This window comes from Corylus avellana, chromosome 4 (genome assembly GCF_965113065.1).
Source record: "Corylus avellana chromosome 4, dhCorAvel1.hap1.2, whole genome shotgun sequence".
NCBI lineage: Eukaryota > Viridiplantae > Streptophyta > Magnoliopsida > Fagales > Betulaceae > Corylus > Corylus avellana.
This window is the reverse complement of record NC_142493.1, coordinates 23235971-23258195: the sequence shown is the minus strand read 5'-3', so window position 1 is coordinate 23258195 and position 22225 is coordinate 23235971. Positions and strand designations below refer to the sequence as shown.

Here is a 22225-nt window from a genome sequence, read left to right as displayed (position 1 = left end):
TATTTTTAAATTGAACTTTTGAAATCGCAAACCTAAACGGACTAGCTAGTAAAATTAAGTAGGACCGAGTTATACAAAGCAATTGTTGACATATAAATAAATTCTATAAAAAGTTTTACATGAGTGTAGGATTGTGTTTATTTGGGTTTGCAATTTTAAAAAGTGCGATTTTAAAAATAACGATTTTTAAAATATGCGATTTGAAAACTTGATTTTTAAAAACATAATTAAGTGCTGGCAAAATTGCAGTTTGGCATTTAAAATCGCAGTTTAGCCTTCAAAATTGTTCATTTTCAAAAAACCATCTCATTACCTACAATTTGAAAACGCAATTTTTTTTTTTAAAAAAATGCAATGCTGAACAATTTATTTTCTACGATTTCATTTAAAATCACATTTTTTTATCTATAAAATCACGATACCAAACACACCCTAAACACATTGGGACAAGAAAACACAATATTCTCATTTTCCCATAAATTTTATTTTATTTATTTGCGTACAACCAAACAAAATTAATGAAATACAAAACATTCTTTTTGAGAGGCTTCTCTCTCTCTCTCTGTCTCTCATCCGTACAAGGAGGCTTCAAGAAACTGCGCATCAAAATTTCCCTTTTCATTATGTCCTCATTGAATGAATCCTAACATATTGGTTTCTCTTAGATACCACTCATGAAATGCTGCATCAACATTGTCAAAGAGTGGACAAAAAAAAAAAAAAAAGAAAAGAAAAGAAAAAAGAAAAGTATTTTATTTCAATTTGTAGGGCCACCTCTTGTGCCCCTTTAGATAATCCAAATACCAAAGATGGCCCATTGCTCTTTAGTCTTTGATACAATATATCTTTCACTTTATAATTTTCTTTGTATTAGTTCAAGGTTCACTTTTTCTCCTCCTTATTGCTCCAAATCATTCTCTAGCTAAGACCCACAATTTAATTAGATGAGGCAAAACACAGCCATTTTGTTCTAAAACTCATATATATGTAAAAGGAAAAAGCACATGGTCACCTACCATTTCATGAAGGAAAAATCATTTTATGCTGATTAGATAACCTTGATTTGGACAAAATGGAAGTCCACTCACTCAACAACATGTTTAGAAAAATAGACAAGGCAACAAGCATTTCAATTGGTCTCCCATAATCTGCGTTTTTATCCTCTATACTCCAACCCCATGTCCCTGGAGAATATACCAGTATATATGTACATATGTGTGATGGGGGCATACATCTTCTCTCCGTGGGTGGGTTGTCATTTCAAAGATGCTTGCTCAAAACTTATCTAAATACTTGTCGGCCTAGTGGTATTTTTCTCAAGAGCCTTGGATCGACTTCAATTCCAGAGAATTTGAGCTCAAATGGAATATATATTATGACCCAGATCAAGGAATTATTTCATGGTTTAGATTAGATTAGATTTCATCAAAGACTAAAAAATACATGGTGATTACATGAAATGGAGATGATCTTATTCCTTTTTTTTTTTTTTTTTCATGGTGATTACAAAGAGAAACAAAAGAACTTTAAACTAGAAGTGGCAATTCGTATTTGTGTGTCGAGTTTGGATTGTGTCGATGTATGCATATAAGACAATATATGCGGTCAATCATAATCCGACTCATTTAATTAAATATGTAAAACCTTTGAACCTTAACTAACTAATTTCGTGCTGAGTTTGTGGGTTGCGTAAACAATTATCAGCCTTAATGTCGTGTGTCGAATTCGGGACGTATTGAGATATGAGTATAAGGCTATATAGGTAGGTTGCTAACCTTAATCCGAACAATCTAACTAAACGGCCAAGACTCTTTAACCTTAATTTACTGATTTCGTGTTGAGTTCGCGGACCTGGATCTTCTCAATTTCAACTAAAATAAAGAAGATGCATTTAGTTAAAACAAGAGGGCATTTTTGTCCAAAATTTGTTATGGACAAAAATGCCCTCTTATTTTAACTAAATGGATCTCCTCAATTTCATTTGAAATGGAGAGGATCCTTCTCCTAAATTTGCGGGGCTGTATAAAGTCTTAATGTCGTGTATTAGATTTAAATCTTATTAAGACTACATAAATTAATCCCACTTATTAATTTCATACAAAATTCGCATTGATTCGTGTAACAAATTGCAGGCCCTACTTTAAGGAAGACTTAATTATCTCTATTTGGAACCAACCGGCTACACTAGACATTAAAACTAGCATATAATTTGGTTAGTGGGGGCTCATGAAGTTGTTAATGATTTCCATTTATAATGTTGATGGTTTGATTTGTGGCTTTGCTTGGAAATTGGAATGTTCCGCCGTCAGCTCAATATTTTTTTTTGTGTAAAAAAGTTTGCCTAATCGATGGCCGAAAGACCCTACAATCATGAGGATTAGGATCAGTCCAAATATGACAGACGGCCTCTTTGCCCTTTGGTGCTCATTATGTGCTGAAGACCGGTCAAATTAAAGACTTCAAACTTGTGTCTTTATATTGGTTTCTAATTAGGGAGCCTTAATTTGTTGGCAGCCCGAGGAGGCAGCGTGGGCGGCAGGCGGCGGGGCACATCAAACTATAATTGTGAGACCAAATGAGTGAGGGAGAAGGCTCCTTTCCTTCTGCAAAACATCCACATTAACCCATAAATTAGATTTTTTTTTTTTTTTTTCCCAATAAACAGAAAAGAACCCCCAACACCCTGAAATTTGGGACACCTGCCTTTGTTTGCAAAGACACAAGCCTAGATTAAGCCCCCCTCCCCAAAAAAAGTTGCTTGAAATTAAACACTACCCACATTCCATTCCATCCCATCAATGATATGAATATGTGGGAAATGACACACACACAGGTTGCTCCACAAAACCAAAGTTGAAAAGGGGAAAAATGACAAGAATGAGTTTTATTGAGTAGGTATACACAACATGACTCACATACTGGTATAGGGAAAAAAAAAAAGAAGAAGAGAAGAAAAAAAAACCAATCAAAACGCAAAATCCTAAAAAAACATAACAAGAACTTGACAGAAGCCAGGAAAAAGAAAGAATATATTAGAATTGTTTTTTTGTCAAAACACTGTACCTTCTCCTGCAAACATTCCTTGTCCAACAGAAGAAGAAACAAAATAAAAAGAGAAACAAAAACAAAAAAAAAATTAAGTACGACTACTACAACAACACATCACATACATGCCCTTTATCTTTTTGGCCTTTCTTTAAACTGCTTTTACTTTGAAGGAAGACTAAAACGGGAAGAAGGACACAGCAATAGGGTATGCTACCTTCACTTTGCTGACCAGGTGGGCAGCCTTTGTCCAGCTGCCCGGGTCGTTTTATGTTCAGAAGTTAAAGGCTTAAACAACATGCCCGTTGCCCCTTCCCTGCTTTGCATGTCTTGTGCTTTGGGGTAAAATTATTAAAACAATTAACAAAAATAAAACTAAAACTAAAGGCTCTTGAGACACAACTCTCTCTCCCTCTCTGCACTTTATTCTGTTCAAATTCGATACTTTGCTGTTGTTACTGAGACCGAGGCCCTTTGTTCAAGGAGAGAGAAAGAGAAACTCAGGCAAGCAGTTCTCTCTCTCTTACTCTTTCTCTCTTTCTCTCTCTCTGGCGCATTGTCTTGTTCTGCCTCAGAATCTCGTCTCACTTCCACGCATTAAAGCATTGTCTCTCTTTCTCTCTCTTTCCAGTCGTTGTGGGTGTTTTCATATTTCTTTGGTTTCTACTTCTTTGCGCCTTAAAGACTTCCATATAGTGCATTTAGTAGCTCCACAAGAGAAAAGCAAGAAAACCCATTTGCTGCTTGGTTGAGCTCTTGAGGTTATTTTTATTCTTGTTCCAAAGCCCAATATAGAGAAAGCCCAGGAGTTGGGGTGGGGACTGAGGAGAATCCTCTGCTAATGAGGTTCTATTCCTTGTATTTATGACATCTTGGGTTTGTTTTAAGCAAAACCCAGAAATCCAGAAATAGCAGAGAATACTAGGAGAACTGTATGAAGTGGTAGTGAAACAATGAGAGATGGGAATTCCAAGAAAAGCAAGGTTTTTCCCTTTCTTCTGCTAGAAAACAAATTCTCTTCTTGTGTTCAAAAAAAAAAAAAAAAGTATTTGTTTCTGGTTTCCTTTCCCTTTTTAATTATTGGATGTTGTTAGCTGATTCTTTGTTTGCTGTTTGGTAAAGCTCTCATGGTCAAAGAAAATGGTCAGGAAGTGGTTCAATATCAAGAGCAAGACTGAGGATTTTCAGGCAGATGATGTTAATCACGGTGGTGGGTATCATTATTCTCTCTGGATTCTTACTAGGCTTGTAATTGTTAGGACTTTAGGACTTATTGTTCATGTTGTCGTGGTTTTCAGAATAATATGGACTTAAGAACTTAGCCAAATAGTTGAATTAGGCTCAATTAGGTAGCGGCTTCTGTTTTCCGCACAATAAGTAGTAAATCATTTCAAATTATAAATTCTATGTTTCTTTCCCCAAATTTTCTCATCAACCAAACAAAGCATTAACGATTTTGATCAAGTTTGTTTTTAATGCTTCTAATACCATTTTAAGTTCTTGTTTTTATTATTTTTCTTTATGCACTATATATCCTATTTGTTTTAATTAAAAGTAGGACTGATGGATTAATAGGGATTCCTTTATCAGGAGGTGATATGGAATATAGGAGTAGCTTCTCAGAGAGGGAGCCATGCACAATCAAAAAAAGCAAAACAGGTTTAGTATAACTAGAGCACAATTTAAGACTTTATTTATAATGAATATGTTGTAAATTATTTTTGTTTTTGTTTTTTTTTTCTCATTTTTTTTTTCTCACTCTAATGCACAGAAAAATTTAGCCGAAACACAGAGCAGGTCCGGCGAGGAAGAATGAATCTTGACCACCCTCGGATTATAGATGTGCAGAACTATAGGTATCATTTTCCTTCTTTTCCTTTGTGTTTTCCTTCTTCTCACAGATGTTGTTGTATTGATTATGAGAGCTTTTGCTTTTTAATTTGGGGGCAGCATATTCGTAGCTTCATGGAATGTGGCTGGAAGATCCCCACCAAGTAATTTGAATCTAGACGACTGGCTTCATGCCTCACCTCCTGCTGACATTTATGTTCTGGGGTATGTTTTGGTAGCATATATTTCTACAATTTTCTGTTCTTGAAGAAAACTCTGAAATTAACCCATTTCTAATGGATGCCATTCTATTCCTTGCCTCTTTCAGATTTCAAGAAATTGTTCCACTGAATGCTGGGAATGTTCTGGGCGCAGAAGACAATGGTCCTGCCAAAAAATGGCTTGCTCTCATTCGAAAGACTCTAAACAATCTTCCTGGGACCAGTGGAGCTAGTGGATGCTATACACCATCTCCCATTCCTGAGCCAGTTATAGAAATAAATGCTGATTTTGAGGGATCGGCTAGGCAGAAGAACTCGTCTTTCTTCCACCGCCGATCATTTCAGACAACCCACAGCTGGAGAATGGACAATGACCCTTCAATTCCACAACCGCGACTTGATCGGCGATTCAGTGTTTGTGATAGAGTAATCTTTGGCCACAGGCCAAGTGACTATGATCCCAATTTTAGATGGGGTCACAGGCCAAGTGACTATTCCAGGCCAAGTGACTATTCCAGGCCTAGTGACTATTCCAGATGGGGTTCATCTGATGATGATAACGGGCCAGGGGATTCACCAAGTACTGTGCTATATTCACCAATGTCCTTTGGTGGATCTGCTTCCACTGAAGATGGATATAGAATGCCAGGCCGTTCAAGGTACTGCTTAGTTGCAAGTAAACAAATGGTTGGCATATTTCTCACAATATGGGTGAGAAGTGAATTGAGGGATTCTGTTCAGAACATGAAAGTATCTTGTGTTGGCAGAGGATTGATGGGTTACCTCGGAAATAAGGTATCATATTAGTTAATCATGGTGGTTTCCATGTATACCTGCTTTTTACCTGAATTCTCAGATATAATTAACGAAGAAATAAGCATTATTCTCCTTGTATCTGCAGGGATCAATTTCGGTCAGCATGTCTTTACACCAAACAACTTTTTGCTTCATCTGTAGTCATCTAACCTCAGGACAGAAGGATGGTGATGAGCTAAGAAGGAACTCTGATGTCATGGAGATCCTTAGGAAGACTAGGTTTCCACGGGTTCATGGCTCTGGCGATGGGAAATCCCCAGAAACAATCCTTGAGCATGAGTAAGACCCTTTCTTATCCTCCATCAATTAAATAGGATTCTCATAACATTCAATGAACATAAATTATAGAAAAGATTAGGGCAAAGTGCAGAGTAGTGGGATCTGAAAACAATTCAAAAATACTATCTGTTTACTTCCCTTGGGATTTGACTTAATTTGTTATATTTTACATGGGATCTCTAACATTATATACACCAATTGTATTCTGGTTTTGTTCGAATGAATCTTTTGTTTTTCTTTGGTTACCTAAGATCCCTCTTGAAATTTAAAGGCTTAGCATCAATTTGTGTGGAAATCATGCACACATATACTTGTGCATGCTAACATTTCTGTTTCTAAGTGGCTCACAACCCCTTTATAATCATCTTTGTTCGATAACATTTTTTCTTCAATATGCTAACTATGTATCTTCCTTTTATAGTCGAATTATTTGGCTTGGGGATCTGAATTATCGTATTGCCCTCTCTTACCGCTCTGCTAAGGCGCTTGTTGAGATGCAAAACTGGAGGGCATTGTTAGAGAATGATCAGGCATGTTTCCTCTCCTGGAGTTCTTCTGTCTGTTTCTTTTCTCCGTTTTAAAATGCTTTATTTAAAAAAATTATTATTATTATTACTTACATATAGAAGAATTTCAGTCTAAATTGTTGATGGTTCTCTTGGCAGTTACGTAGAGAGCAGAGACAAGGTCGTGTTTTTGTGGGATGGAACGAAGGGAAGATTTATTTTCCCCCAACTTACAAGTATTCAACTAATTCAGACAGATATGCAGGGGATGATATGCACCCAAAGGAGAAACGTAGAACACCTGCTTGGTAAGATTATCTCTCCTACCTTACAGGCAAAAGTAAATGAAATCATAGCTCAAATGCAAAATAGAGATAGTAGAGAGATGATTCTTTTTGTGTGTGGCTGATTTAATTGTCTTTTGTGTGAAGGTGTGATCGAATTCTGTGGTATGGAGAAGGCCTTCAGCAATTATCTTATGTTCGTGGGGAATCTAGATTTTCGGATCATAGACCCGTCTACGGAATATTTTGGGCTGAGGTTGAGTCAAGCCATAACCGATTGAGGAAAAGCATGAGTTATTCTAGTTCCAGGATTGAGGCAGAGGAGTTTCTGCCTTATTCACATGGATATACTGAGCTAAACTTTTTCTAAAGTGAAGGAGAATAAGTACGATCCACACTGATCCGCACTCGAGTATGTTCTCTCTCTCTCTCTCTCGCACGCGCACGCGCACATACACATTATATGTTTCCCTTCAAGCATTCGGGTCGGCGGAAGTACAAAAGTGGCTTAGTATGCTAGTCTTATTAATGACAGTAGCTCCCAGCCTCCTGCAATCCTTTGTATAATAAACCTGGAGGATATACTATACTTGTACATGCCTTTTTCAGCCCTATAGTGCATGCATTTTGTGAGAAGCCATTTGCAAACCCACCTCAGAAACAGAACATGCGCTTTGCATAATGTTAAAAGTGCTTCACATTTACATTCTCTTTCCCTTTTCTTTGTGAAAGTTTTCCTGAGCAGCAGATCTCTCCTTCCTCTTCTGTTCCTGTTCTTATTTAGCATTTGGTCCCCAGTTGCAGGCGGGAATCTCTTTGAAGCAACTCGTCCTTGAAGGGTGATGGAGACATTCCGTTGCCCACAAACCGAAAAAGGTTGGTCTTCCTTACCCTTTTTTTTTTCCCCACTTTTCTTGGTTTTGCTGTAGCTCTGAGTTTCTTTGTCTAATATGACCTTTACTTTCTCTGATAACAGGTGTTAATTTTGTATTTCCTTGCCATTGCCAACACATTGTATCTTTGATCATCACATCTTCTTAGCTAACAACACACCAGTTCAGTATGTTGCATAATTTTGTTAACCGATTAACAAGCACCCTTTCTGGCATCTCATAGTTCCGTACGAGCATGTGCAGTGCTGCATAATGATGTATGTTAACTAAGCACTTACTTCAATGCTTAAACTATATATATAATAAGTTGTCCATGTACTTAATATGAAAACTTTTTTGCTCTGCAGGATGAACTCGACCAATCAAGAAGTGCCAAGTGGGTCGATGACGATTTTTTTATTCATGATTCTTTAATTTGTTTAGAGAGTACATAGATGATGACTGAATGACATTGAAAGATGGTCAAAATAATCATCCGGGTTCTAACTTTTTGTTTTAAATGCAAAGAGAAGTAAAAGAAAGATTCGATGGATACTCATTGCCAAAAGTGATGGAGAAAATGTAGAGAAAAAGAAAAAAGAAATGAAGTTGATGATAGAAATCAGAAAACCTCTTCTGCTCTCTCTGTTGTCGTTAATGATTCTACTGAAAAAGGTGGGTTTTCTTGAGTCTCCCACCTCCACTGCTGTTTGCTTTTATTTTTACTGTTACATGTTTTACAGAATACAAAAGCACAAGACAGATTCCCAGCTTTGCCAGAATGAGACGCTATGATTTAGAAACACCTCTAATTCCACTTTTGTCCTTTGTTGGTTGCTCTAAATTACAATATTAATAATAACTTACCTTAAGTACTACCACAAAAATGGACAACCATTATTTTATGGTCAAAATTTAAAGTTGGTATATATAATTTCGTATTATTTAAAAGATATGTCAACATTTACTTTATATATATTATTAGATACACCAACTTTAAATTTTACTATGAAATAAATTTGAAGTGAAGAGAATTCTTGTCAAAAAAACAGCAAAGGCAACAATACCAAAGCGTCCAAATTAAATAGAGAAGTATTAGGAGCCAAATGAATGAATCCAGAAAAATTTTCAAATTGACGTGGCAAGGGTTTTTAAATTTAAAAAATGCAATTTTCTCTTTCTTGTTTGCTATTCACGGTTTGCCACGTCAGTTTAAAAATTTTTCTGGGTTCATTTGTTTGGTTTCCTAACACTTCTCAATTAAATAAAGCACAACAAAGCATAGTTAGGACTAATTTATACCTTCAAAAACTATAATATGTAGGGAGGTACTCGTGGTCTATTTGTTAATGCATGGAATTCATTTTTGGGTTTATGGGATTCCAATGGTGCTTCTCTGTTTCATTTTGTTCCACAAATGGGTCAAGCCCACCTTCTTCTCTCAACATGGCACTAGGCCACTCTGAAATTCCTCCCTAAAGTAAAACACCTTGTTCCTGAGTCTAAGGTCCAAGTAAATTGGTGTATTTTGGAATATATGATATGATTCCATACTAGGTTTCTATTATTCTATAGATAAGAAATATGACCTATTGCAGTAATAAAAGTCTCAAGCCAATGAAAAATCTCTCAGGATAGCCAAACCCAGGATTCTACTCTACTAAAAAAAATATTACAATAAATATAGTAAAGCTTACAACCCCTTTGATCAAATCTTAGTGTTTCGTTACACTTATGCTCCGCTTGTTTTAATGTAAAATGTTTTTCATCAAAAAATGTTTTCAGCACAAACCATTTTTCTGAAAAATAATTTCCTTGAAAACATTTTACGGTGTTTGGCACGTACGGAAAATCACAATTATATATATTAACTCTAAATTACGAAAATGTCTCGACCAGGTCTTGGAGGTGTCCTAACAGAGTCCACTGGGACCAAACCAGGATTTGACCAGGACCTGGTATGGTCGTTTATTGATCGATACTTTTCTGATCATCATGAAAGTACTTTAATCAAATCCTAGCACCTTAAGTTTAAATATTCTTTCCATCTAGCAAAACAAATCATGCATTAAATCTTTAATCCATCTAGTTCTCTAACTTAACTCTTCTAATTATAAATTTTCCTAAGCGACAAGAGTGACTCATCCATTCTCTCACTATCTTCCTACTCTCATGCTTTGGCTTCCTACTAAGAGTCTACAAAATCTTATAATTAACCTTAACTCTAATACTCCATCAGTCAGAGTACTCTAGTATTTAATCAAGGAATTGAGGTAAAAGAGATAGAAAACCACTCATTGAATATTTCATATTGATAAATTGATTAAAATACATAAACTGACAGCTAAGGCCATCTTATTAGGCTTATATAAACCCTAAATTGGAAACCCTAAAAAATAATAATAATAAAATTAAATAAATACATTTTGCGGTAGAAAAAAAATACATAACGACAATTGTCCCCTAGTCAACGTCGGAATTACAAAGTGTTCATGAAATACAAAATTGCAACCCTCTAACTAATCTTTCCAACGCCATCAAGTTTGTCTCAATTCGATGTCAGAATCAGAAGATATAATTTTTTAAAAGTAAAATGGGTATGACAAAAAATGGGTAAAATTGGCATGCATCACCCTTACACAAGTCCCATGCCATGAACATTTGCCCTTATTACTTGAAGGATTCTCATCCATGCTTGCACCTTGCACCTTTGTCCTTACTGTAGGGATCTTTGTTCGTGCTTGCGTCACTCTACTAAACCACACACCACCCTCAGCTCTGATACTATTTGTTAAAAAGATGATACTTTAAGGAATCTTTTCAATGAGCCCATAATATTGAGACGTTACTTAACCCAAAAGCTTATGTGTTGAGGCCCAATCATTGGCAAAACTAGAATTTGGAGTTTGGGGGGATTAAAATTAAAAAATTTAAGTGGGGAAAAATTTTAATTTTAAAAGGGTTATAAGTGTATTTTTTTTTTAAAAAAAAAAAAAAGAAAAAAAAAAAGAAAAAGAAAAAAAGAAAAGAAAGGGGAAACCATAGTGGCTTGGGGGCTTCAGACTCACAGGTCACCATGTAATTTTGTCTTGGGCCTAACTATATATATACTATATTAATCATTTACATTTATGACATATTTTCAACGTGAGACTCAAACCTTACTACACTTGTTGAAAGTCCCACATTGCTTGGGTATTAAGGAGATTGGCCATTTATAAGGTTGAGAGGAAACTTCAACTCTTGAGCTAGCTTTTGGGTTGAGTTAAGCTCAAAACCCATTTCTAATGCATCTTGTTGATTGCATGCATGATATGATATCAGAGCTTGGCCCAATTAGTTGTGGCTCATCGTCTCTCATTGCTACACCTCACACCTGAGGGGGCATGTTGGAAGTCTCATATTACTTGCGTATTAAAGAGATTTGTCATTTATAAGGTTGAGGGAAAACCTCAACTCTTGAGCTAGCTTTTGGGTTGAGTTAGGCCAAGACCCATTTTTAATAACACTCACATGTACATACTCAACAAAATAATTTTTTTTTTTTTTTTTTTTTTTTACATGTCCACACAAGGGAAGGGAGATGGGGGATTTGAACTAGTGACCTCCGCTTCATTAGACGTGGTCCACAACCGATTGAGCTACCCCTTGGGGACAAAAAAATAAATTAAATTCATGTCATTTCTTTATCAAAAACTTTCATAACTTTGAGAAAAACCCAACATACAATATTACATATTACATCATGGTCAAAGATTTTGATCGACAATGTATGAAACAAGCCCATAAAAATACTAAAAGAAACTGCCAATCCAAGACCCCGCACCGATTAGACTTTGAATAGTAATAGGCTCCAACTTAATTAGCTCGGAATTAAAGAGCAATAATTAAGTTGAAACAAGGCAACTCCCTTCTCACACTCCTCTCAGGGACGGAACTAGAAATTTTAGTGTGATGGACGAATTTTTTTTTTTTTTGGAAATGACCATTGATTGCAAGGGAGAAGGTGTTAAGATTCCAGAAGGCAAGTGGTAATGAGGGGGCAACTTATATACGAGTAGTGATACAACTTACGCTTGGCGTGCATCAACAATGATGCACGCCAGGCAAAAAATAATAATAAAATAATAATAAAATTTTTTTTTTTGCCTGGCGTGCATCACTGTTGATGCACGCCAGGCGTAAGTTGTATCACTACTCCATATATACATATGGAGGTCGAATAATAAACATGAAATGACAGGTAATTAATAATGAGGACATCATATATGGAGGTCGAATAATAAACATGAAAGGGCAGGTAATTAATAACGAGGACATCATTTATGGAGGTTGCATAATAAATATGAAAAGGCCACAATTTTCAAGAATTGTATTCCATCAATAAAAGATCCACGACGGTTATTTCCCTACAAAAGGAAATTTTGAATTAATTAATAAGTACATTTTTGTATAATTTCAATAATTAGTTTCCTGAAGCGGAGGTCACTAGTTCGAATCTCCCTCCCCCTCTTGTGCAGACATGTCAAAAAAAATAATTAGTTTCCTATAAATGTAACCCTTAGATTGCAAGAAGAATCACCAAATGAATTACCAATTCAGTGTTTTCTTATCTTATTGTGTGGTCTCTAACAGTCTAACAAGAAATTAAAGGGAGATTCAAATTAATAAGGTGAGCTTACAAAAAATAAATTATATATATATATATAGTGAATTAGAGTCTGGACTGGAAGGAAACTAAATGAATGAGGACATTTTCAGTTTTCCAAGCTAGAAGAGGGGGAAAACTAAAATTAAAAATTAAAAATGGGACAAAAATATTATTTTGGGGGACAAAATTATAAAAAATGTATACTTTTTAAAGGATTATAAAATTTTGGAAGGACATTTTCTGTTTTACTAAAAGAAACTGCCAATCCAGGACCCCAATTAGACTTTGAATAGTAATATGCTCCAACTTAATTAGCTAGGAATTAAAGAGCAATTACTAATTAAGTTGAAACAAGGCAACCCCCTTCTCACACTCCTCTTAGGGATGGAACTAGAAATTTTAGTGCGAAGGACGAATTTTTTTTTTTTTTTTCAAATGACCGCAAGGGAGAGGGTGTGGTAATGAGGGGGGCAGCATATATATATATATATATATATATATATGAAGGTCGAATAATAAACATGAAAGGGCAGGTAATTAATAAGAAGGACATCATATATGGAGGTTGGATAGTAAACATGAAAAGGCAACAATTTTCAAGAATTGTATTCCATCAATAAAAGATCCACGACCTACGGTTATTTCCCTACAAAAGGCAATTCTGAATTAATTAACAACTACATTTTTATTGTACAATTTCAATAATTAGTTTACTACAAATATAACCCTGAGATTGCAAGAAGAATCACTAAATGAATTATCAACTCAGTGTTTTCTTATCTTATTGTGTGGTCTATAATACGAAAGGGAGATTCAAACTAATAAAGTGAGCTTACAAAAAATAAATTATATATATAAATTTAGTGAATTAGAGTCTGGACCAGAAGGAAACTATATGAATGGGGACATTTTCAGTTTTACAAGCTAGAAGAGGGGGAAAACTAAAATTAAAAATTAAAAATGGGACAAAAGTATTATTTAATTTGGGGGAGAAAATTATAAAAAATGTATATTTTAGAAAGGATTATAAAATTTTGAAAGGACATTTTCTGTTTTACAAGCTAGAAGAGAGATATAAATATTATTTTAAAGGGACAAAATTATAAAAAATATATATTTTAAAAATTTTGAGAGACATTCGCCCCCCTAAACCTTCGAGCAGGTCCGCCCCTGCCTCCTCTGTTGCACTGATCAATCGCACCCAACTGAAACAATATATATCTGCCAATTACCACCCAAAAAAAAAAAACACATCTCGCATAGAAAAGCCAATCATTGTGAATCTCTAATATGCAAAACCACATGACATTGATTAAACTCCCCACAAATACATGCATAGTACTATGGTGGTCTGCAATGAATCACCCATGCATGGTTATCCCTGTCCCAAATTTGCCACCTGCTTGTCGAGATTCCACTTCACGGATGAGTATCGACGCGTCCCACCAACTAAATATATCGCCTTGCATGCAAACAAACACGTAAACGCAGGAATGAGTGGTTCCAACAATTTTCGAGTGTCGGTGACTCGTGTGACGCGGGTGGATGTTTTATGTAGGCCGCCCACGTCGATTTGTCACGTAGGACACTCGTCATCTTGCATGTCAACGTGCCAAGCCAACTGTCCCATGCATGTCTAAGCCGTAGCAGCTATAAGTACGTGAACCCCTCCGAGCCATACCTTCACCTTTTTCCCTCTTAATTTCAAGCTAAACCAAAACCATGGTGATCAAAGATAGGCATAGGCTTCCTTTGTTTCTGCTCCTTTCGGTTCTTTTCCTAGCCCCGGTGTCTCTTTCTCTCGCTCATGAGACTCTTGAGGAGCCGAGGTATGAGCTGAGACAGAAAGACGACCGTGACCCTGAGAGCCATCGGAGGGAGTTCCAGCAGTGCCAAGAGCGTTGCCGGAGGGAAGAGCGCGGACAGAGGCAGCAGCAACAGTGTCAGCAGCGCTGCGAGGAGCAGTTGAGGGAGCGGGAAAGACAGAGAGAGCGGGAGATCGACGCTGTGAATCAACAGGATCCACGGCGGCAATATGAGGAGTGCCAGAGACGATGTGAGAGGCAGGAGCCACGTCAGCAACAACAATGCCAGAGAAGGTGCGAGCGGCAATTTGAAGAGCAACGAGAAGGAGAAGGAAGAGGGCGCCGAGGTGGCAGCAGGGACGACGACGAAGAGAACACGCGAGAGCCACGAGAACAGTTCCAACAATGCCTGCAGCGTTGCCAGAGGGAAGCGCAAGGCCAGAGACAGCAACAACAATGCCAAAGGAGGTGCGAGGAGCGTTATGAAGAGGAACAAAGGAGGGAACGAGGACGCCAAGGCGGGAGAGACAATATTGAGGAGTATACTAGAGACCCTCAACAACAGTATCAACAGTGCCAACAGCGTTGTGAGAGGCAAGAACAGGGCCATCGCCAACAACAATGCCAAAGGAGGTAATTTCTTTAATTTCTTGAGGACCTTAAGGGATAACTTGTTAAGGATAATTTGTTAGGTTGGTAGTAGAGAGACCTTTAAGTGGGTAGAGAAAATCTAAACTTTACATATGCATGGTTTGACGATAACTTTTGGCATTAACTTTATTAATTTCAGAAGAGTACACTTAACCTTAAAAACTACTAACACTACATATTGACTCCAAACACTATCTAATTCTAATCCCTTCCTAATTCCTATAACAAGGTGCGATGAGCGTTATGAAGAGGAACAAAGGAGGGAACAAGAACAAGGAGAGAGAGGTCGCCAAGGCGGGAGAGACAATATTGAGGAGTATACTAGAGACCCTCAACAGCAGTATCAACAGTGCCAGCAGCGTTGCGAGAGGCAAGAACAAGGCCAGCGCCAACAACAACAATGCCAAAGGAGGTGTGTTACTATGAATTTCATAGTTTCTTAATTAAATGGTATAATTTGTTAGGTTGGTAAAAGAAACTTAGACCTTTAAGTTTCTACACTAACATATGGAGACCATATACTTTTTATTGTCTTCAAACATTATCTGATGAGATAAATTTAATTTTAAAATACTAAACAAAACTAATATAAAGTAATGTTAAATAAAATCTAATCCTTTCTATTTTCTGTAACAAGGTGCGAGGAACGTTATGAAGAAGAACAAAGGAGGGAACAAGAACAAGGCGGGAGAGACAATATTGAGGAGTATACTAGAGACCCTCGACAGCAATATCAACAGTGCCAACAGCGTTGCGAGAGGCAAGAACATGGCCAGCGCCAACAACAACAATGCCAAAGGAGGTGTATTACTATGAATTTCATAGTTTCTTAATTAAATGATATAATTTCTTAGGTTGGTTGAAGAAACTTAGTCCTTTAAGTTTCTACACTAACATATGATGACCGTACTTTTTATTGTCTTCAAACACTATCTGATGAGATAAATTTAATTTTAAAATACTTAACAAAATTGATATAAAGTAATGTTAAATAAAAGCTAATCCTTTTCTATTTCCTGTAACAAGGTGCGAGGAACGTTATGAAGAGGAACAAAGGAGGGAACAAGAACAAGGAGAGGGCGGGAGAGACAATATTGAGGAGTATACTAGAGACCCTCAACAGCAATATCAACAGTGTCAGCAGCGTTGTGAAAGGCAAGAACAAGGCCAACGCCAACAACAATGTCAAAGGAGGTGCGAGGAACGCTACGAAGAGGAACAAAGGAGGCAGCGAGAACAAGAAGAGGGAGGACGCCAACGCGAGAGAGACATTGATCAGGAGCATATTAGAGACCCTCAACAGCAATACCAACAATGCCAACAGCGTTGCCAGAGGCAAGAACAAGGCCGACATCAACAACAATGCCAGAGAAGATGTGCAGAGCGCTACGAAGAGGAACAAAGGAGGGAACAAGAGCGAGAAGAAGGAAGAGACACTGAGGAGGATACCAGAGACCCTCAACAACAGTATCAACAGTGCCAGCAGCGTTGCCAGAGGCAAGAACAAGGTCATCGCCAACAACAGCAATGCCAGAGGAGGTGCGAGGAGCGCTACGAAGAGGAACAAAGGAGGGAACGAGAACAAGAAGAGGAAGGAGGACGCCAGCGCGGGAGAGACACTGATCAGGAGAAAAATAGAGACCCTCAAAAGCAATATCTGAAATGCCAGCAGCGTTGCCTGAGCAGACAAGGCCAACGTCAAGAGCGATGTCAGAGAAGGTGCGAGGAGCGCTACGAAGAGGATCAAAGGAAGAAAGGAGGGGGAGAAAAAAGAGGGCATGGTAAATACAGTGAGGAGTACACGCGAGACCCACAACAGCGGTATGAGCAATGCCAACAACAGTGCCAAAGGTATCAGGGGGATCAGGAGAAGCAATTATGTCGAAGAAGGTGCGAGCAACAGAGACAACAAGAAGAAAGAGAGCACCAACGCGGCAGAGACCAACAAGATCCGCAACAGCAATACCAGCAATGCCAACGCCGATGTCAGACACGAGAGCAAAGGCCAGAAAGACAGAGACAATGTCAACAACGATGCGAAGAGCAATACCGGGAGCAGCAAACCAGAGAATGGGGAGGAGAGGGAAACCCATCCAAGCAAGGAAGACGCAGTGAAGAGCACAATCCCTACTACTTTCACTCTCAGAGATTCCAGTTAGTACACAGGTCCGAAGAAGGCTATGTTAGGTCTCTTGAGAGGTTCACAGAGAGGTCTGAGCTCCTTAGTGGCATTGACAATTACCGCTTGGTCATCTTGGAAGCAAATCCTAACTCCTTTATGCTCCCACACCATAAAGATGCGGATGCTATTGTTATTGTCGTAATGGGTAAGTTCCTCATAATAGCGTAATTTTATGTGATTGAAATACTTGATCACATCCTCCATGGTTAATTAAATTGTTGCAGGAAAAGCAACCATCAACTTTGTGCGTCAAGACAAGAGAAATGAGAGAGAGTCCTTCAACCTCGAGTGTGGAGACGTGCTTATGGTTCCTGCAGGGACTACTAATATGGTTGCCGTTAACCAAGACAGTAATGAAAAGCTACAAATTGTGGTACTCGTCAAGCCCGTCAACAATCCTGGCCAATTTAGGGTAAATTCATGTATTTTTTTTGTGTTGTTCAGGTACACATCTATACATCTATGGAATTTTGAATCTTTTTAAATTTGGTGCAGGAATACTTTGCAGCCGGTGCTCAAAATCGTGAATCATATTTAAGGGCATTCAGCGAAGACATCCTCGAAGCCTCTCTAAATGTAGGCTTTTTTTCTTTCTTCTTTTTTGGTTTTTAATGAAGTTGAAAACTTTAGTTAATCTTGCTATCAAATGGTGCACCTAAATATATATATGCTTAAATGGGTGTCATATAATTATCATGGCAGACCCCAATAGAGAAGCTAGAGAGGGCGTTCCAGCAGCAGGAGCAGAGGCAGGGAGTAATCATCAGAGCCTCACAAGAGCAGCTGAGGGCATTGAGCCAACGGGCCATGTCGGCCGGCCGCCAATCCTCTCGAGGTCCGATCAGTCTAAGAAGCCTGAGCCCTTCCTACTCGAACCAGTTCGGGCAGTTCTTCGAGGCTTCTCCCGAGGACCACAGGCAACTCCAGGACATGGATGTCTTTGTCAATTACGCCGAAATCAAACAAGTAATCCAAAAATCTACTGCATATCACTACTATTAATTTATAATAAAAAATATTGTCGCCTTTGTGTAAGTCTAGACAACTAAGCGACTTGACATTTGTGTAATAGTCTAGTAATAGTCTACTAAATAACTATCTCGAGCCTTTGTCGTGCGCAGGGAGCTGTTATGGTGCCGCACTACAACTCGAGGGCCACCGTCGTCGTCTTCGTGGTAGAAGGAACCGGAAGATTTGAAATGGCATGTCCACATCTTTCAAGTCAGAGCCAGGAAAGCCGAGGCAGAAGAGAACAACAAGAAGAAGAGAGCAGTGGAAAATTCCAGAGGGTCAGTGCTCGTTTGTCACCGGGTGATGCTTTTGTAATCCCGGCCGGTCACCCGATTGCCGTAGTTGCCTCCGAAAGAGAGAACTTGCGGATGGTCGGGTTCGGAATCAATGGCCAGAACAACCAGAGGAACTTCCTCGCAGGTAATCGATCTAGTCGACTCACGTTTACCAAACAAACAAAAGTTTGAAATTAATTTTAATTACTCTGTTTTGTGTTTTTGTTTCCGGTTGGTGTAGGGCAAGACAACATAATAAACCAGCTGGAGAGAGAAGCAAAGGAGCTTGCCTTCAACCTGCCACAAGAAGAGATAGAGCAGATATTCGGAAGGCAGAGGGAATCTTATTTTGTGCCAAAGGAAAGGCAGAGCCAGCGGGGGCAGGGGAGAGACCACCCATTGGCATCAATTTTGAACTTGGCCGGTTTCTTCTGAGGATGGAGAGGGAAATTGCACGTTATGTAGTACGTAGTATCTAATAATCTGAAAAACTTTATGTTAAAAGTTTTCGAGTAGTCAATGGCATGAGCTTTTGTATGTATTTAAGCTTAAGCTTTTTAGTATGAATGAAATAAAAGAGAAGAGTTCGTGTGCCCATTTCTCCACTACTACAAATTTCCTCTTATATGCTTCATTTTGATAACTAATATATTCTATCACGAAAAAGAATATATATATATATATATATATATAGATATATAGAAACAAATAGTGATAAATCAAGTACTCTTTTTTGTTTTTATCTGTCATAATTTATTTATTTAACTCTATGTCCACATTTGTCACATTTGACTATTTATTTTTACTCAAATTTTTAAAAATATAATATATATATATATATATATATATATAAATATAATAAAAATTAAAATAATAATTTTATGGGGAAATTATCATTTTTTCCCCATGATGACCATTTCTTCTCATCAATTATCAACTTTACATTACGATCTTATCAAACTATCATTTCGTTACTAAAAACCCATAAATTACCAACTTTACATTATGATCCCATTAAGCTATCATTTCATTACTAAAAACTCCTCTTCCGTTAGTCAATGTCATTAAGTCAGACGGTCAACCTATCACGTGCGTGAACAGTACCGTGAACAATGTCGTTGACTGACGAAATAGTGTCGTGAACAGTACGGTTGACCATCAAATTTAACGGTGTTGACTGACGGAAGAGAGGTTTTGGTAATAAAATGATAGTTTGATGGAGTCGTAATGTAAAGTTGGTAGTTGATGGAGGGAAATGATCATCGCGATTCGCGTAGTAGTTCATAGGGGAAAAGATAATTTTTCCTAATTTTATATTGTTGTTAGCCTAAATTACAAATCGCTCTCTATAGTATAAAAGATAATGTATTGATTAAATTATTATTTTGACCTGCTTTGAAGATTTTTGACCTATTTTTAATTTAGGCCTCCTCCAACTATCCTTTTTAAATTCATTCTTTTGATTTTAAGTTTGTTATGCGACATTTCTTAAATGATGTAATAAAGTTAATTGGTGTCAAATCTTATTGAATATGATCAATTCATAACCCATCACTTATCACTATATATTCAGAATCAAAAAATTTATAGAAATAATAGTACTAAGGGAGTGATTCGATAACCAAATATATTCTAGAGATAAATTCTTAAACCTTGGATTTAATAGAAAGTTAAACCAATTAATATTTTCTAATAGAAACTCACGATTTCTATCATTTGAAACTCAAAAAAGAAATAAATCTATCGCTATAAAGGGATTGAGCCTCCAAATAGTCAATTCCAGAGAATCAACCTCCAAATGTTTCTTCGAGGAAATCAACCCAATAAAAAGTGTATGAGCAAATTCGTGGTAGTATTAAAGAAGTACTTGCAGTGGCTATAGGAACAGGATTCTCTGCATTTTAAATGAACTGGATAATATTCAGTTAGTTATAGTGGATGACTATTTTTGTCTTTTTACTTTTTGAGGGGACAAAAATACCTCTCCACTATAACTAACTAGATATTATCCAGTTTATTTGAAATAGAGAGGATCCTAATTATAGTAGATGTAAGTAATTAATTAAGGCAAAAAATAGTAGTTTTAACTTTAAATTTGGCTCAAGTGCTGTAAAAAAAACTACATCATATATATATGTTTTGAGTGCTGCACGTGCAAGTGCTTGGTGGTCTTAACAATCTGGTTACGCAATTTTCAAAATAATAATAATAAAAAAAATAACAAAATAGAAAGGGGGGAGGTTAATTATTATTGTAATTGGTACTTAATTGTTATACATGAGAGGAGATACAATCTTCATGACACCATTCTCAACTTCCATCAATTGGGGCTCCATATATTATGCCTTCAACAAAGTAAATCCTTGTAGGACTCCATCCAACGTGTCAACAGTGACACCCGCCTCTCTAGTGACACTCCGTTTCTCAAAGTCAAACTTGACACCAAGTTTTGCTGCATATATAGATAGATACACACAAATTACGATTGAGAATCACATGAATTTTAAGCCCATATTAAAGTTTAGAGGAAAATTTGTCCTAAATGGATTTTGGAATGACTCTAGGAAGACTTATAGCATTACTCTAATGAACATAATTAAAAATATGATTGCAAAACTAAAAGCCTCAGAAAAATGGAAGAAATGAACCAAAAATTTGTAAGGCTCGGCTATATGGCATTATATTAAAGAACCTGCAGTTAAATGTTTGGTCATAAGTTTACAATGTTAACCCGTTAAATCCTAACGGAAAAAGTAAAATTTTCAAAACACTCTCGTCTAAAATCAAAGTATTTTTGTAATTCTGAGTAGTATTTTTAAAATTTCACTCATCAACCATTTGATTTAACGTTAAAATTTTGACCGAATGGTTGATATTACAAATTTCTGAAAGATGGTTACCCTAAATTAACACTTTTAAAAGTTTAAGAGTGATTAATGCAAAACTGATAAAGATAATGCATGATAAGTAAAAATTTCCCTATATATATAGAGAGAGAGAGAGAGAAATGATAATAAGTTAACCAATCCAACATACAAAATCACCTTTAAGAAAATTAATTAAAAAAAAAAAAAAACTTTATATATTAAAAAAGAAGAAAAAGAAAAAAAGCAGGTGAAGCCATGAATCTTACAGAGGTTTTCTACTGCTGCACATTCATCATCGCAGTATTTTTCACAAAGTGAATTGCTTTTCTTGGTTGCAATACAGGTCGGGGAGCAAAAACTGTAGCATTGATTGTAAACCTCTGTGGCCTTCACTGCCGCGACAAGGACAAGGCACATGACAACCAACAGTGCAACACCTTTGTTTGCCATGATCTTCTCCTCAATCGACACTGTTGGTTGGTGTATATATATTATATATATATATGTTCTGCTTTCTGTGTTCGTACCTTTGATCTTCTCCCTCCCTCTGGAGGCATAAAAAATGAGCTGCTGTATTTATAGGGCTTAATAAAACATTTAGATGAATGGCGAGCCTTCTTGAACGGTGTGTGAGTGGTGCATATGTTTTTCTTTTTCTTTTTCTTGTTAATTATTCCTTTCTTTCTCTTTGACCTTTGTAACTGAGGAGCTTGTTTAAGACCCTGAGTTGTTCAAATAACCTCTTGCTTTCATCCAATGGATATAAATAGCTATAGAGTATAAGCCATTTAAAAATTAACGTGACAGTTCATAATTACTAAAATAATTATAGTAAAAGCCATAATATTCCAAATATTTTTCATAACAATTTGCCTGCCACGGCTGAGTAAATTGATTATGTGTCATCTAAGTCACTAAAAGCGCAAAAAA

The 22225-nt window shown here is 36.9% G+C and overlaps 2 protein-coding genes and 1 long non-coding RNA gene across 6 annotated transcripts; 2 read left to right on the top strand and 1 right to left on the bottom strand.

Moving 5' to 3' along the window:
- Positions 1 to 3532: 3532 nt before the first annotated feature.
- LOC132177508 (type IV inositol polyphosphate 5-phosphatase 7) lies at positions 3533 to 8634 on the top strand. 4 transcript variants are annotated; one of them, XM_059589862.2, is made up of 13 exons: positions 3533 to 4028; positions 4168 to 4255; positions 4621 to 4704; positions 4817 to 4901; positions 4996 to 5100; positions 5204 to 5891; positions 5998 to 6191; positions 6613 to 6721; positions 6857 to 7005; positions 7129 to 7393; positions 7766 to 7857; positions 7958 to 8131; positions 8222 to 8634. In XM_059589862.2, exons 1-10 carry the CDS (start codon positions 3999 to 4001, stop codon positions 7349 to 7351), a joined length of 1755 nt encoding a protein of 584 aa, XP_059445845.1. In that variant the 5' UTR covers positions 3533 to 3998; the 3' UTR covers positions 7352 to 7393; positions 7766 to 7857; positions 7958 to 8131; positions 8222 to 8634. The 4 variants fall into 4 exon arrangements, with proteins under 4 accessions (XP_059445845.1, XP_059445846.1, XP_059445844.1 ...); XM_059589863.2 differs by having other exon boundaries at positions 3534 to 4028; positions 4636 to 4704; positions 7780 to 7857; XM_059589861.2 differs by having other exon boundaries at positions 3534 to 4028; positions 7780 to 7857.
- Positions 8635 to 14195: 5561 nt separating this feature from the next.
- LOC132180100 (uncharacterized) lies at positions 14196 to 19025 on the top strand. The gene is made up of 9 exons (XM_088515154.1): positions 14196 to 14942; positions 15190 to 15372; positions 15598 to 15762; positions 15987 to 17287; positions 17367 to 17554; positions 17638 to 17718; positions 17845 to 18108; positions 18264 to 18573; positions 18670 to 19025. The coding sequence occupies exons 1-9, from the start codon at positions 14227 to 14229 to the stop codon at positions 18861 to 18863; spliced, it is 3402 nt and encodes a 1133-aa protein (XP_088371280.1). The 5' UTR covers positions 14196 to 14226; the 3' UTR covers positions 18864 to 19025.
- Positions 19026 to 20646: 1621 nt separating this feature from the next.
- LOC148586479 (uncharacterized) lies at positions 20647 to 21823 on the bottom strand. Its single transcript, XR_015911835.1, has 2 exons — positions 21562 to 21823; positions 20647 to 20880 (listed from the first exon to the last, which is right to left on the bottom strand). It is a non-coding gene; the product is annotated as an uncharacterized LOC148586479 (long non-coding RNA).
- Positions 21824 to 22225: the final 402 nt, after the last annotated feature.

Excerpts from the sequence above, each read along its gene's own strand:
- LOC132177508 (XM_059589862.2), top strand. The coding sequence starts at position 3,999 with ATGAGAGATGGGAATTCCAAGAAAAGCAAG. Across the intron at positions 6,192-6,612 it reads GAAACAATCCTTGAGCATGA|TCGAATTATTTGGCTTGGGG; the intron begins GTAAGACCCTTT and ends TTCCTTTTATAG. Across the intron at positions 7,006-7,128 it reads AAACGTAGAACACCTGCTTG|GTGTGATCGAATTCTGTGGT; the intron begins GTAAGATTATCT and ends TTTTGTGTGAAG.
- LOC132180100 (XM_088515154.1), top strand. The coding sequence starts at position 14,227 with ATGGTGATCAAAGATAGGCATAGGCTTCCTTTGTTTCTGCTCCTTTCG. Across the intron at positions 17,288-17,366 it reads TATTGTTATTGTCGTAATGG|GAAAAGCAACCATCAACTTT; the intron begins GTAAGTTCCTCA and ends AAATTGTTGCAG. Across the intron at positions 18,574-18,669 it reads CCAGAGGAACTTCCTCGCAG|GGCAAGACAACATAATAAAC; the intron begins GTAATCGATCTA and ends CGGTTGGTGTAG.